A 13,562-nucleotide genomic window follows, 5' to 3' on the forward strand; every position below is an offset into this window, starting at 1 on the left:
AAAGAAATACTCATCGAGCATTTATCAGTTTTCCAGATCTCATGCACCAAACCTGCCACACATACAACCCAACATTCTTCAGATATGTGTCACTTGAGCAGCCTACCAACCTCACATGAGGCATCAACCAACACCTCCGGATGCCTGAGACTGCTCCAAATTCCTGAGTGACCCCAAATCCTCACTCTCCCCACCCTGGCAGTGTGTGGGTTGTCTCCCACAGCAACACTTTCATGGAGAACTCCATCCAACTAAACTGAAAAACCTCCAGTGATGGGGTTTGAAGACAATTTCACAGCCTCAAACCAGGAAACAGAAAAACAGCTCTGTGAATCACCACTTACAGAGGGCTTAAAATTTCTCATTCACAGGAAGGACTGAAAAACTTCTACTCCAGGAGTTACTACTACACGTGCTAATGCTGGTTAGAAAAACTTGCCTCACAAAGTAACAGCACAGTACATCATCAACTGGTGTAAATTCATCCTCTTCTACCTGAACTGCAGTCCTCTCAGTACCTTGCATATAGATACCAACACTGGTTCTTTCTGGGACAGGATGAGATTTTTACCTTCATTTTTTTAAACCACAGCTGCTGTTAGAAAGACAATTTTACAAGAACAAACTGTGTGACTGCAGTCACAGGAGAATCACCCACAATTTATGTAAACCAGAACACATGGACTTGCAAATTTTCAGCAAGACAGCTCAACATCTGCAATATTTTATTATGCTCCAAGCACAACCTGACTTGGAGTGCTCAATGTAGAGCAAGATAATTTACCTTGGGTTTATAAAGCATTTCAAAGACAGTGAGAACTGAATGCAAATCAGAGAAAACCTCAGGCAGCACCTGCACCTTCACCACTGACACTTTTCAATGAGGGTTTAACAACTAAATAGATTTGAGTGCTCACAGGATGAGGGAGTCTGACACAGGCACCAGTTGATCTCAGATCATTCATCAGGGACTCAGTGCAGAGCTGCAGAGTTATGCTTTTTGCACATCCCAATCAGCCCTATTCAGAGAAGTGTTTGGGGTATGTTTTACAGGGTTTTCTTGGAAGTACTGAGCACCACTCACTGTGTACAGCTGCACAGAGACACAGTGCAGGCAACCTGCCGTGTCACTGGGGATGCACCAATACTGAAATTAAGCAGGAAAACAAGCCCTGTGCAATTCCTTCTTATGCAGGGATACTGGTTTTTATATGGCAGCTAAATTTCTGCTCAAACATTGACATCATGACAAATGCAAGGAAAACACACTAGCATTTCCAGGTGGCCTTTGCCATACATGTCTGGTCTGAATCTCAGCCCTGAGTCTCCACTTACCATCGATGTTGAGCATCATTTTCCACATGGCAGGTCGGACAGACTGATGGAACCCAAACCAGACCTCCCTGCCCCCTCCCAGGGGGTGGTCATAGCCTTCTGGAGCTGAGAAGAAGGAACGGCCCACAGGGGTGTACCTGGGGAAACAGGTGGCCACACATTGATGCCCTTGCTTTCCAAACATAAAATTCATGTAACAAAGATTGTGACGCACAGCATTATTATTTTTTGGCATTTTATGCACCAGCAAACTGTGCCAAGAAGCAAGTGTAAACAAAATATCCTGAATGCTTCTGCTCCTACTGCAGTGCTTTTAAATTTAGACAAAAACATTTACTATTCTTAGCAATGCACAAACCACTTTCAGTTTTTACAACAAATCAAGAACTAAGTTAACTTACCCTTCCCAATCTTCTGCTTCAAGAAAGTGGGATCTCCACCACAGCAGGTTCTATACAACAGCCTTGTCTATACTGGTCTGACCCTTAAATATCATTTCTCCTAATTCATAGGGAACTTTTGAATACAAGATACATTGAGAGAAGCAAAAACTATGGGGGAAACAAAGAGCTAGATGAAATGATGTTTCTCTTACAGGTAGAAAACAGCTGCTCCTGAGCCTCCACACCTCCTGCTCTGTAATGCACAGGCATTAGTACAGAGGCTAACATCTTCAGATCTGGGGAAGCTGAGGAACACTGGATTCCACAGAACCACAGGGCACTTGTTTTAGGAGTCAGCTCCACACAGTGAAACCTATCAGAGCTACCAGTGAAACCAATCAGAAATCTGCTCAGAGCAAAGCCATTGTACTGCCTAAAGCCAGACTTCAAAAGTAACTTTCATTGACCAAATCAAGCAAAATTAGCCTTCTCTAAATTTCAGGGTTCTGAGATAAAATAACAAATATGAGACTTTGTTAGGACAGGTACCTGGTCCCAGCCATGTATTTCAGACATGAGAAGCATGCACTGGTGACAGTGTATGAATGGATTAAAGAGACTCGTGCTTTTCACAGGCACTGCCATCACTTGGCTCAAGCTGAGCAGAACCAGGACAGCAGTGCACAAGCTCACTCAACCTCTCAGCATTTCTATGAAGGCCTGTTATAAATGCCTGATGTTTCCTGCTCTTTTCCAACACACATCACCTGCTCTGCCTACAGAAACACTTGTACAGGACTGACTAGTAGCTCCCTGTTCAGCTCACCAGCTGTGCTGCAGAGGGGAAATGAACAGTTTCTCTTTTCACCTGTGAAGAAATGGGGATGAAGGTCTCCCAGTGGGGATACTTCAGGTAAAGACAGACTGCAGGAAGACAGTGAACCTACTTCATGGAGGGGAGGTGTCGTAGCACCACATCGACAGCATGAACAGGGTTAGTGCTGATAGGTTTGTCTAGTTCCAGAGGCTCAGGCAAGGTTCTTCCTGTCAAAACTTCATGCAGCAAGTGCCAGCTCACCCGAGAAACAAACTTTATTGACACTTTGAAGGGACGATCTTTTCCACCTTCTCCAGGTAGTGTCACATCCAAATCCACCTGGGCAGGGGAGAAAAGAAAGAAATAAAAAGCAGCTCTTTAATCTGGAGTCTGGTAGCCTTGAGATTCCACTCTTTCCCATAACTGGGCCAGAGACTCAAAAACTCAGATATTGAAGTCACAGCACATCTGATGAAAGTACATTATCAAATGCACAAAGTGAAGAGAACTGGGTCCTGACCAAGCAGAAGAGGATAGAATAACTTTTTGTCACCTCAAATCATAAAGCAATACATTCTAGAAAAACTCTGGCTTGTTTTTTTCAATTCATCACGAGATCATGTGCTACAGTCTGTAAAATCAAATGTTTTAATAGATTTTGCTGTAGAAAGCAGCTACTAAATTACACAGGAAGTTCTGAATGCAACTATTACATGAACATTTACACACACTGGAATTTACAGGAAATGTATCAGAAGGACTCAGTTTCAATACAGATACTGTAAGATGCTTCCAGCTTTTCTGAAATCAGCAATATTTAAAGTTGGGTTTTTCCCTTTCCTATGAAGCTGCTACCAATATAACATCTTCCCAGTTATCTTACCCCAGTAGTGGCCACAGGAAGTGGATTGGCTGTATAGAGGCTTCTTTTCCCATCATAAACTGGTCTACGGTCCCCAAATATTGTCACTTTAAAATGCTGCACCATAGAGTCCACCACGTCCCTGGAAAAGGGGATATTTACACTGAAGATGTTTCTGAGGAAGGATCAGACCCGAGCTGGCTCCCAGGCCCAGGTGTTTTGCTGAAGTAGTTGCAATAAACAATACTTGAGTGAATTATAAACATCCACTGCTATGCCTAAAGGTGCTTCACATACTTTAACTAAATAAATAAACACTACAGAATAACATCAGAATCAACGTAAATGCTCCAATACTGGAGAATATGGGTACTGAAATAATTTCAGAAACTCCTAGAAATGACCAAGGCCTTTGTGTCATCTTTATGATGGAAAACAAGGCCACTGTTACCTTGGAAAAAACCCACAAAGTGGTATTGTGAAAAAAGAGCACAAACCCCATCTGGAAGCTCTGCCAGTTCATTGTACTGTCTGCAGCAATGTTTATCTGCTCCTCCATGAGAGTTTTGAATTCTGCCTACACTGGTTATAAACATGAGACGCCCTAACAAAAAAAGCTTGTCTTTGAGTCCTTAATAACCTGAATTTCTACAAAATCATGTAAAAGCCTAATCCAATCTGCACACAATTATAGATTTGCCTCCCTTGCTTTATTATAAATTGGTGGCAATAACAATTAATCTGACACAAGCACTGGAATTACACTTGAAAAACCATGATAAAATTTTCAGCTTATACAAAAATGCTTCTTGATGCAAGTAGTAGATAAACTTTTGGAACACAGTAGATTTTTGGAACACCTCCATCTGTAACAGGCCTCTGGGATCTGAATTCTTTGGGCGGTCTGGGTGTTCCAGTGGCACAGAATGGAAACACTTTCCTTTCAGCACGTGCAAACCAGCCTTCCTGCACAGCAGCAGCTTCCAGGCACCACGTCCTGGCCAGGCAATATTCACCCAAAGTACTTCAGGAAGATGATAAATATTGACTTCCTCCTCAAGCTGAATGAGCAGCAGCACTTTCACCTCCCAGCTGGGACGTGGGGAAAAGGAAAGAAAGTCTCCCTTTCACAGCTCTTGATGTTACTCAACATTCCCATTGGTATAATCTACAAGACAAATGTATCTTCTCACCTGTTCACCCTCCGAGGACACTTATCTGGTTTGATGTCCACCTCATAGAGGTAGACATCAATCTTTGGGATTTCAACTTGGAAGCAGTTGGCCAGCAGTTTAATGGGCTTGCCCATGGTGCCATAGCCGGGACGTCTGGGCACCATGAGCAGGGGCTGTGCCCCCACGGGTCCTGCAAAGGAAAAACCCCACAGATTAGGAGAAAAGCACAACAGACAAACCCCTGAACCAGCTCCCAGGACAACCAGGTGGGCACCAGAGCCAGCACACTCGAGGAAAGGAAATCAGTTGTCTCCAACAGCATGCTGCCCATGAAATTCCAAACAAATGCTTGCCCATTATTAATCCTTAATCCTCCACCTACACCTAGACTGTTCTCTTACTCGTGAGCTTCAGCAATCAGCATGAATAAAATCAGGAGGTTTTGTTTAGGAGATTTCCTAAAAAAATCCAACCAAAAATCCAAAACAAAAAGCAAAAAAACAAAAAAACAAACAAACAAACAAAACCACCCCAAAAGTAACGCAGAAAGTTTTACAAGTTTTTTCTGAACACACTGGTAATAACCAAGTGGCTGCAGAGTACAAAAATACAGAAGCAGTTCTGGACTGATGCACAGGATTTGAGATAAACTCTTCACTTCAGTGCCAATATCAGCTTAGTCTTGGAAGACAGATTATTCTTGACCTTTGCTGGCTGAAAATGGATGAAGAGTAAGACCATTACCTCCCATCTAACTGCCCCCATAAAGCCAATTTGCCAGAAGAGTAAAGACTCCGATTAAGACAGGATTGTAAAACCCTTGATTACTTGTAGGCTAGAGAAGAATATCCAGAACTGCTCAGAGAAACATCCAAATCTGCACTGAGATGGGCATTTTGAAAAGTAGCTAAAATACCTGCCCAGATTTGTTCCATTCTCATCTATTTCATTTGCTTTGCATCATTTAGGTGAGAACCCTCCACTCAAGATTTGCATTACTCATGCCTTACAAACCAAACACGGTAGTAAACAAAGCCCATTTCCCAGAATTTCTACTGGTGTTTCCACTTAAAAATACCTCTTTCCAGTTAAGAAACAACAACAAACCCAAAATGCTTGGTGGCCTGAGTTTTAAGAAGTTACTCGTGGCACAAATGTCCTGATTTTCATGGCATTTGAGCGAGGCAGTGCAAAGTTCTCCCCTCTCCTCCTACTCGGTGACGCAGGCAGCGATTCCAGCCCACTCGTTTTCATAGCCGAGTTAAAATGTCAAGTGCTGGGAAAAATGTTTTTTATTTGCCTTTTGACTAATCTCCATCATTTCTGTAAAAAACCCTGTATTATCTTGAAGGAAATCATGTCCTGAGAACAGGTGAACATCAAAGCCAAGTTCCTCTGTAACATTTGTCTGGCTCTACCCAGAAAACTACTGAAAAATTCTGAGTGGGGCTGGCTTGAAGCCACAAGATAAAACAAAACAGAAAGCAAGAAGCATCATTTAAAACCCGCTCACAGACTCTGCTTATGCAAAACTTGTTCCCAGCATCTGCTCTCTTCAACTTCTCCTTCATTTTAATACTCTCACGTGAGTAAAAGCAGCCCTAGAATTTACTCCAGCTATATTTGCAGAATATAAGCATAAGCAAAAAAGTTACTACTAAACATTTGAGTGGCATAAACAAGTCAACAGTTTGTTTTAATATTCTGAAGACATACACACCACAGTTTATATTTAGTTCCTATCTATAGGAAAGACTAACAAAACTGCTGAAAGATAACATTAAAAAGGTTCTTTCAGTCTGGTCAGCCTTGTATGTCCTGTTCACCCTGGAAGAAGTTAGAACCCAAATTTTGGCAAACAGAAATGAATCAGAAGTGCAGGTCTACATACTGTTCAGGTGTACTTTTAAAAAATTCAACTATTTTGCTATTACTGTGTGCATCATATGCTCCCTTGGACAAATGAACTTAAAAAAATGAGTGTGCCAGTACTGCCCAAATACAGGAGCACCCACTCAGAAGACCCTGCTTTGAAGAGATGCTGACTTGCCAGATTCTGTTGTGAAAGTCTTGTGTCAGTGGCCCCAAAGCTGTGACTCAAACCCCAATAAAACACAAATAACCAGCGACGCTCTGGGGATGCTCCTGCCGCCGATCTATCGGTGACTCACCCAACCCCATGCCTAAGTGCTGTGTCAGGCCCATGGAAATAAACACACAAACCAAAAATATTCAAAGTACTATTATTCTACAGAGCACAGGATGCCCAAGTGGCAGATCCTTTCCTCAAGTCCTTTAACCATTGCAAAAACAAAGTGGGTCAAGGCTCAGAAACCTTTCTCAAAGCAGCAGCACTGTGAGGCCTCCTCCACAGGGGATGGAGCAGCTCCTCGGTGCTTCCAGAGAGTTCTGCACTGCTCAGCTGCTCACAAATTTGAGAGGAGAAACTACTTTGTGTTAAAGAAACCAATACTCTGCCATTACAGCACCGGGTATGTACACACAACAGAATCACAGAATGGTTTGGGTTGGAAGGCACCTTACAGATCACCTCATTCCCACCATGCCACAGCAGGGACACCTTCCACTACCCCAGGCTGCTCCAAGCCCTGTCCAACCTGGCCTTGGACACTTCCAGGGATGGGGCAGCCACAGCTGCTCTGGGCACCCTGTGCCAGGGCCCCTCTACCCTCACAGGGAAGAATTTTGACCCAATATCCCATCTAAGCCTGCCCTCTGGCAGTGGGAAACCATCCCCCCGTCACTCCAGGCTTTGTAAGTAGTCCCTCTCCATTTTTCTTGTAGGCTCCGTTCAGATATATGCCTAGGATGTTCTTAAAAATCCAAGTAAAAGCCCCTAAACCAAGTCTGTTCAGTGTGCTGGAGCAGAGCTCAATTCATAAAACCAGCTCAGTAAAGTCCCCAGCACTAAAACTCAAGTGATTTCTAACAGAAAACAATGAACACACAAACAGGAACTAAAACTGGCGTCTCAGACAGATTCTTGGAAGGCTTTTGTGCAGCAAGGGAGCACGTCTCAAAATCATGGAATGGTTTGAGTTGGAAGGGATCTTAAAGCTCCCCCAGCTGCACTGTGGAAGTCCCTCTAACGGTTCCAACGAGCTCTGAGTGAGAATCTTTTCTTCCATGGAAGTATCGATGTTCCAATCAAGCTCAAACACAGCCAAAAGGGACGGCGATTCCTCGGCAGCCCAGCCAGCACACGGACAAGTCTGGCCTGCATCCAAACACTGGCTGCACCTACCTAGCAACCAGAGAAGCCCTGTCAGAAAAAAGCCTGAACACAACGAGCAGGAGCTCAGAAACCTGCAAATGCTTCCAAGACACCATTGTACAAAAAACTGCAGCTTCTGGCACACGCGACGTTTTTACAGAGTGAAGAAAAGCCCTGATCTCCAGCAGGATGCTAATAGGAAATGCAGATTTCCTTACAGAAAGGGCCATCCCCATCAAGCTTCCAGAAAAAAACGATCCTCTTTCCCACTGTGGCTTCAGAATTATAAAGCCACACTCTGATAACAGAGATAACTTAATAGTTTCATTTTTGCTTATACAACAGCTCTAAATCCAACTGGATGGGTGCTGGAGCAGCCCAAAGGACATCATCAAAGCCAGAGCAGGTAAATCCAACTTACTCTGGTTCAGATTTGTGGAACTGATCCCAGCCTCAGGCTGGAGCTGCACTGGAGAGAGCTACAGCTCTCCACAGAGGGGGAAAAAATAAAAGACTCCCTTTCACAGGGCCCCTGGCCTCTACTCGGAGGCCTAGCCCGTGGAGCTCTAAGAAAATCTTATCACTAGCAAAATATAACCTGATTCTGGATTAAAAAAAGATACATAGGGAAGATTTGATTCAAACGCCGGTTTCAGTGATCGAGCTCCGTCTGCCAGAAATCATGAACTGCCTCATTTCTGTCACTCGGCCTTGCTGGGTGGCATTACATTATTTATGAGTAATGCAATCCATGTTTTCTAAACATTCCTCCTTGCAATTTAGGGTTTGGTTTTTTTCAAGGTTTCGGCTACTAAGTCATGTTCAAAGTCATCAATAGCCAACATTTTGACGCTGTGTTCCGCGACTGCCGAGTGTACAAGCAAATGCTGGCGTGGTAACTCATTCTGCCCTAATGGACTTAGAGAAAATGCACTGGAGTGTTTTGAGAGAATTTAAAGATAATCAATGCTTCTGAACCATTAAAAAAAATCTAAACACAAAAAGCTTTAAGGCCAAAAATGCAGCTTATGTGCACATAGTGAGGTTAATACCCAATTGCTCTGGGAGAAGAGAATTTTGTGTGCCAGCCCACACAAACCCTGCAAGAATTTTCCCTGGAAGGTATTTCCACAGACCAAAATCAGGAAAGTAAAAAATAAGAAACACTCTTTGACACCTTCACCCCTGAGGAAGCAAAGCTCTGAGGATGAAACAATTTGTGAGGTTCATACTGTGAGTCAAACAACTTCCACAGCAACTCCAGAGGAAATCTGCCACTGTATTTCACAGTAGAATAACTTCTGAAGGCAACTATGAATCACCCCCTTCCCTGCTCTACCACACCCACAAAAACGGGACTTTCAATGGGCCTCCCAAATCACTACTCTGAATCAGAGAGAGAAAAGCCACTTTTTGGGATTTTCTCTGCCCAAAGTTTGCATGGAAAATAAACAGAACGTTAAGGATGCCTGCAGCGCCTCATTAAAAACTGAAATTAAAAAACCCAACACAAGTTAACACTTTTAGCACAAAAAGCTGTGAGCTTTGAAAGAACAATGGAGGACATGGAAATGAAGACAATGGCACTGACACAGCTTGGTTACACCACGGAACAGCCTCTGTTGGTTGAACCTCCCTGCCTTTTGGAATTTTACTGCACATTCTCCTGGTGGAAGTACAATGTGCCAAGAGCAACTTTTCCTCCACTTCACTTTCCCCACCGAACATTTCATTGCTGTTCCTCAGTTTGGTTTCACCACAACCCACGGCCCAAGCAGCCACCTTCCCATCCTGCTCCTACTTCCAGTGATGTTCAAATTCCATGGACCAGGGGAGCCACAGCACTTCCCAGATTCCTTAGCCTAAGCCTCTCACACAAACAGGACATCACCTACAGCACTGCTTCACACAAGATGTCCTGGCACACACTTCACACTTTACTCCAGGGATACTCACACACCAGTCTTTGTTCCCCTCTCTGCTTATTTTATCCCATGTTTTCCCTTCATGCACAGAAAACAAAGTGTATTTCTCTCTTTCATAACAGAGTTTTAATCCTCATCTGCTCCACCAAGGATGGTTTGTGTCCTCCTGCTCCAACATCCCAAGACCTGGAACCTGAACACTTAACACTCTGCACTTAACACTTCCCTCACCAAAGAGCAGGAAGAACCATTGTGCTGGACACTGCCCGAGCCCACTATGAGTATTCTGCAGCAGCTTTGCTAAAATCCATCAAATCGCAGCCTAACAACAGGTAAATCCACTCCAAAGGAAAAATAAACCATTTACGGGTTCCTCTTGCAAATCCGTTTATCAGGAGACAACTACAATTGCACCAGGTTATAATTAGAGTTCATTTAACACCGTGTAAGAGAGCATCATACGAATTCCACCAGATTGTTAAAATCCTGCACCTTAAAATATTCTGCACCCATCACAACCTCAAGCCAGGCAACAGCTGAGGTAGGGAGTTTTTCCAGCCAAATCCATCACTGTCCTTAAATCTCCAAGTGTGTTAGAAAAGGATCTCCATATGGAGATGGAAAGGCATGTTTTTGTGTTGACACCTTCAGTCTCAGTCTTGTATTTTCACCACCTGTGGTACCTCTTCGAGTGACAGACATGGAACTCCAGGTGGCTTTGGACATTCCCTTTGCCACCGAGGTACAGCCAGGGAGCTGCTGATTAAACACTGCCCAACCCTGAACCCTCCTCCACTGCTCTGCCAGATTTGGAATAAGTTATCTTGAAAAACTGGATCAGATCTTCTCCAACCCTCAAAATCCATTTAAACCACAAAGTTGATAAATACTGAGCACGTGCTTTCGCGACAAAAGGATCAAACGGCCAAAATGTGAAGATTTTCACAGAATCACAGAACGATTCGGGCTGGAAAACGCCTTAAAGCCCATCCCCTTCCATGGGCAGGGACACCTTCCAGTAGCCCAGGTTGCTCCAAGCTCCATCCAAGCTGGCCTCGGACACTGCCCAGGGATGGGGCAGCCGCAGCTCGTCCGGGCAGCAACCACCTCGGAATGACTACTGTGAAGCAGCACACCCAAAGGCAGCGGAATTAGCCCCAAAACTCAGCCTGCCGACACACAGAGCGGCCAAAGAGCCGCCGTGTGCCCGGCAGGAGCTGCTCGAGGGAGCGCTGCCCGGTCCCGTCCCTCGGGCACCGGCACGGCGCGGGTTACGCAAGCCGGGCACACCGGTTATGAAATACCGACAATTCCTCCTCCACCTCCGGCACGGCAAGCAGGGCGCGGAGAGGCTCGGCCCGGCTCTGCCCGGTACCGGGGCCCTGCCCGCGGGGCTCGGCTCGTCCCGCCCGATCCCCCACGGGACGGGCTCGGCCCGGCCGCTGCCCCGCGGGCGGGCACCGGGAGGTGGAGGCGATGGCGCGGCGGGCCCGTTCCCCGAACCCCGCCGGGCCCCGCCGGGCCCCGCGCTCACCTGCGCTGCCGATTTCCATTCATGGAGCTGGGGCGCAGCCGCTCGGGGCTGCGGCGGCCGGCGCGGGGCTGCGCTAGGGCGGCGGTTCCTCCGCCGCGCTCCCGGGCTGGGCCGCTCCCGGGCTGGGCCGCTGCCGGAATTCCCGGCGCTGCCGGAGCCGCTCCCGGAGCCGCTCCCCGGCGGTCGCGGCCCCTCACGCGGCGGCGGCGGAGGCGGAAGTGGCGTGGCCGCCCCGCAGCCCCGGCTCGCGCGGCCGCTCCCGCCCCGCCGCGCGCGCGCGCGCGCCCCCGCCTTTCCGGGGGAAGGGGAAGCGGCGCCGGAAGCGGGCGCGGAATCGGCGCGGTTGCCGCGGCAACGGCGCGGGGCGGGAGCCGGAGGGGCCCTCAGGGCCGGCGGAGCCCTCAGGGCCCGGCGGCTGCCCCGGAGCGCGAGTGGCGGGGCCGGCACACCGGCGCTGCTCACGCACAACATGAGCCCGTCGCGAGTCGGAGCGTTTTGTTTTGTTTTGTTTTGTTTTTTTCCCCCCCGAGCCCGCGGTGTGGTGGTGTTTCGGTGCAGCGCGTTATGTCCGCGGCGTTTTGTCGCTGCGGCCGCCGTGTGCGGCGGCTTGGAGGGCGTCCAGGCCGGTCCGCAGGGAGCTCGGCTGCCGTCTGCTGGATCCTCAGAGAAGCCGCCCCGGTGCTGCCGTGCGCGGGACGCGGCCCCGCGGGCTGGGAGCGCCGGGAGCCGCCGGCAGGGCCCGCACGGAACGAGTCCGGCTGCGGCAGCTGCGGGAGCCAGAGCGTGCTCGGGCCCGGAACGGGCTCCCCGCGGGACGGTGACAGCCGCGGCCCCGCCGGAGCTGCGGGAGCGTTTGGACAAGGCGCTCAGCGCAGGGCGGGATCGCTGGGGTCTGTGCAGGGCATCGCACTGGGTGATCCTTGTGGAGCCCTTCCAGTTTAAGGATATTCCATGATTCACTGTATCAACAGAAATTCAGAGCTTATGGTTGCCCTGTTTTCATTTTTTGAGAGTTTTTAAGCAATGTTCGGTGCCACGGTGTTAGGGAATATTTTACACAAACGGGTACCAAGCAAGCAGAGGGGTGAAAGGGGCAAATGGCTCAGTGCTGGGTCAGGCAGTGACACCTTTATCTCTATTTCCTCTGCCTTTAAAAGATCTTTTTTTTTTTTTTTTTTGGTCTTACCCAAGTGGGTTTGAACCTCCTACTCATTGTGAAGACACAATGTCACTTTTTCTGGTAGTGAGAGGGCCCTTCCCCTGGGAAACAACTGTGAAGGTACTGAAGAACTGGAATTTTGGGCCAACAGAAGTTAAAGATCCATAATCCAAACGTCGGGGTCATTATTAAGAATTACCATCCTGAAGATTCCCAGCTGAATTAGTCTTTAAAAGCATAAATTTAGTTTTAAGGCAAGTGACGCAGTAAGGATTTTAAACCCATGCAAATTAAAGGTAACCTACTGGAATATTTCCTTAACTGAAACGGGCAGTGGGAAATGTGATCTCCAGGATGAAGCAGATAGGTAGGAGACAGGCATCTCTGCAAACAGAGATCCCTCAGGGGCAGCACATCTGGTCCCACAGCTAGGGCATTGTAACCAGCACCAGGCTGGGGCTCAAATGCTAATCCAACACTTGAAACCACTTTTCTGACCTGTTTTCCAGGACTCCAGACCCAGCTGCACAAGGCACGATTTGCTGTTGTACCTCACACAGAAAAAGCCCCTTTAAAACTGATAAAGATTCTTTTTAAAATAGGTGACAGACCCCAGAAAACAGCCAGATGTGTGCAGGATCTGCACAGGTGCCCAGCTCGGGACAGAACTTTCTGGTGCTGCAGTTAGGTAAATTAACTGACAAGTGCCTGCATGCCATTAGCAAGCCCTTCCTTAAAATTCCTTGGCATTATTCAAAAACCTAGTTACAGCTCAACTGCTAAATCATTCATTGGCTTAAGGTCTGCCCCTGCACCTTTGTAAGGTAAAACAAAGAACTCCTCCAACAAAGAACTCAGAGGATGGCAAATTACCTCCAGTTCTGCACCCTAAAACTCAGCCATAAGCTGCTGGCATTGGAGAAGACTAGGATGTTTGCAGAGCTGGGAAATGTAAAACATGATGGGAAATGCAAAAGATGAGGCAGTGCAGAAACCCAGAGGATCAAGTCTAACCTCAATCCAAAAGGAGTCTGAAATGTGTCCTTAAAGCACCTCAGAGCCAAGAGCCCCCGAAGCGCTCGCTGAGGCTGGAGGAACAGCAGATTTTGATGTACATTTCTGTTATCTAATAACCCA

At 47.1% G+C, this 13,562-nt stretch overlaps 1 protein-coding gene across 4 annotated transcripts in view; it reads right to left on the bottom strand.

Annotated features, from left to right (window-relative positions):
• Positions 1 to 11,456, bottom strand: part of AGO3 (argonaute RISC catalytic component 3) — a 33,963-nt gene extending 22,507 nt beyond the window's left edge. For all 4 annotated transcript variants that reach the window (XR_008440572.1, XR_008440571.1, XR_008440570.1 and 1 more), the window contains exons 1-5: positions 11,267 to 11,456; positions 4,591 to 4,762; positions 3,419 to 3,539; positions 2,666 to 2,874; positions 1,336 to 1,472 (exon numbers count right to left, since the gene is read on the bottom strand). Coding sequence is in view for 1 of the 4 variants with exons in the window: in XM_053998518.1 (XP_053854493.1) it covers positions 1,336 to 1,472; positions 2,666 to 2,874; positions 3,419 to 3,539; positions 4,591 to 4,762; positions 11,267 to 11,285 (658 nt within the window). In the remaining 3 variants the exon portion in view is untranslated. The remainder of the gene's footprint in view (positions 1 to 1,335; positions 1,473 to 2,665; positions 2,875 to 3,418; positions 3,540 to 4,590; positions 4,763 to 11,266) is intronic.
• Between the last annotated feature and the right edge of the window lie 2,106 nt (positions 11,457 to 13,562).

This window comes from Vidua macroura, chromosome 25 (assembly GCF_024509145.1).
Source record: "Vidua macroura isolate BioBank_ID:100142 chromosome 25, ASM2450914v1, whole genome shotgun sequence".
In the NCBI taxonomy this organism is placed as follows: Eukaryota; Metazoa; Chordata; class Aves; order Passeriformes; family Viduidae; genus Vidua; species Vidua macroura.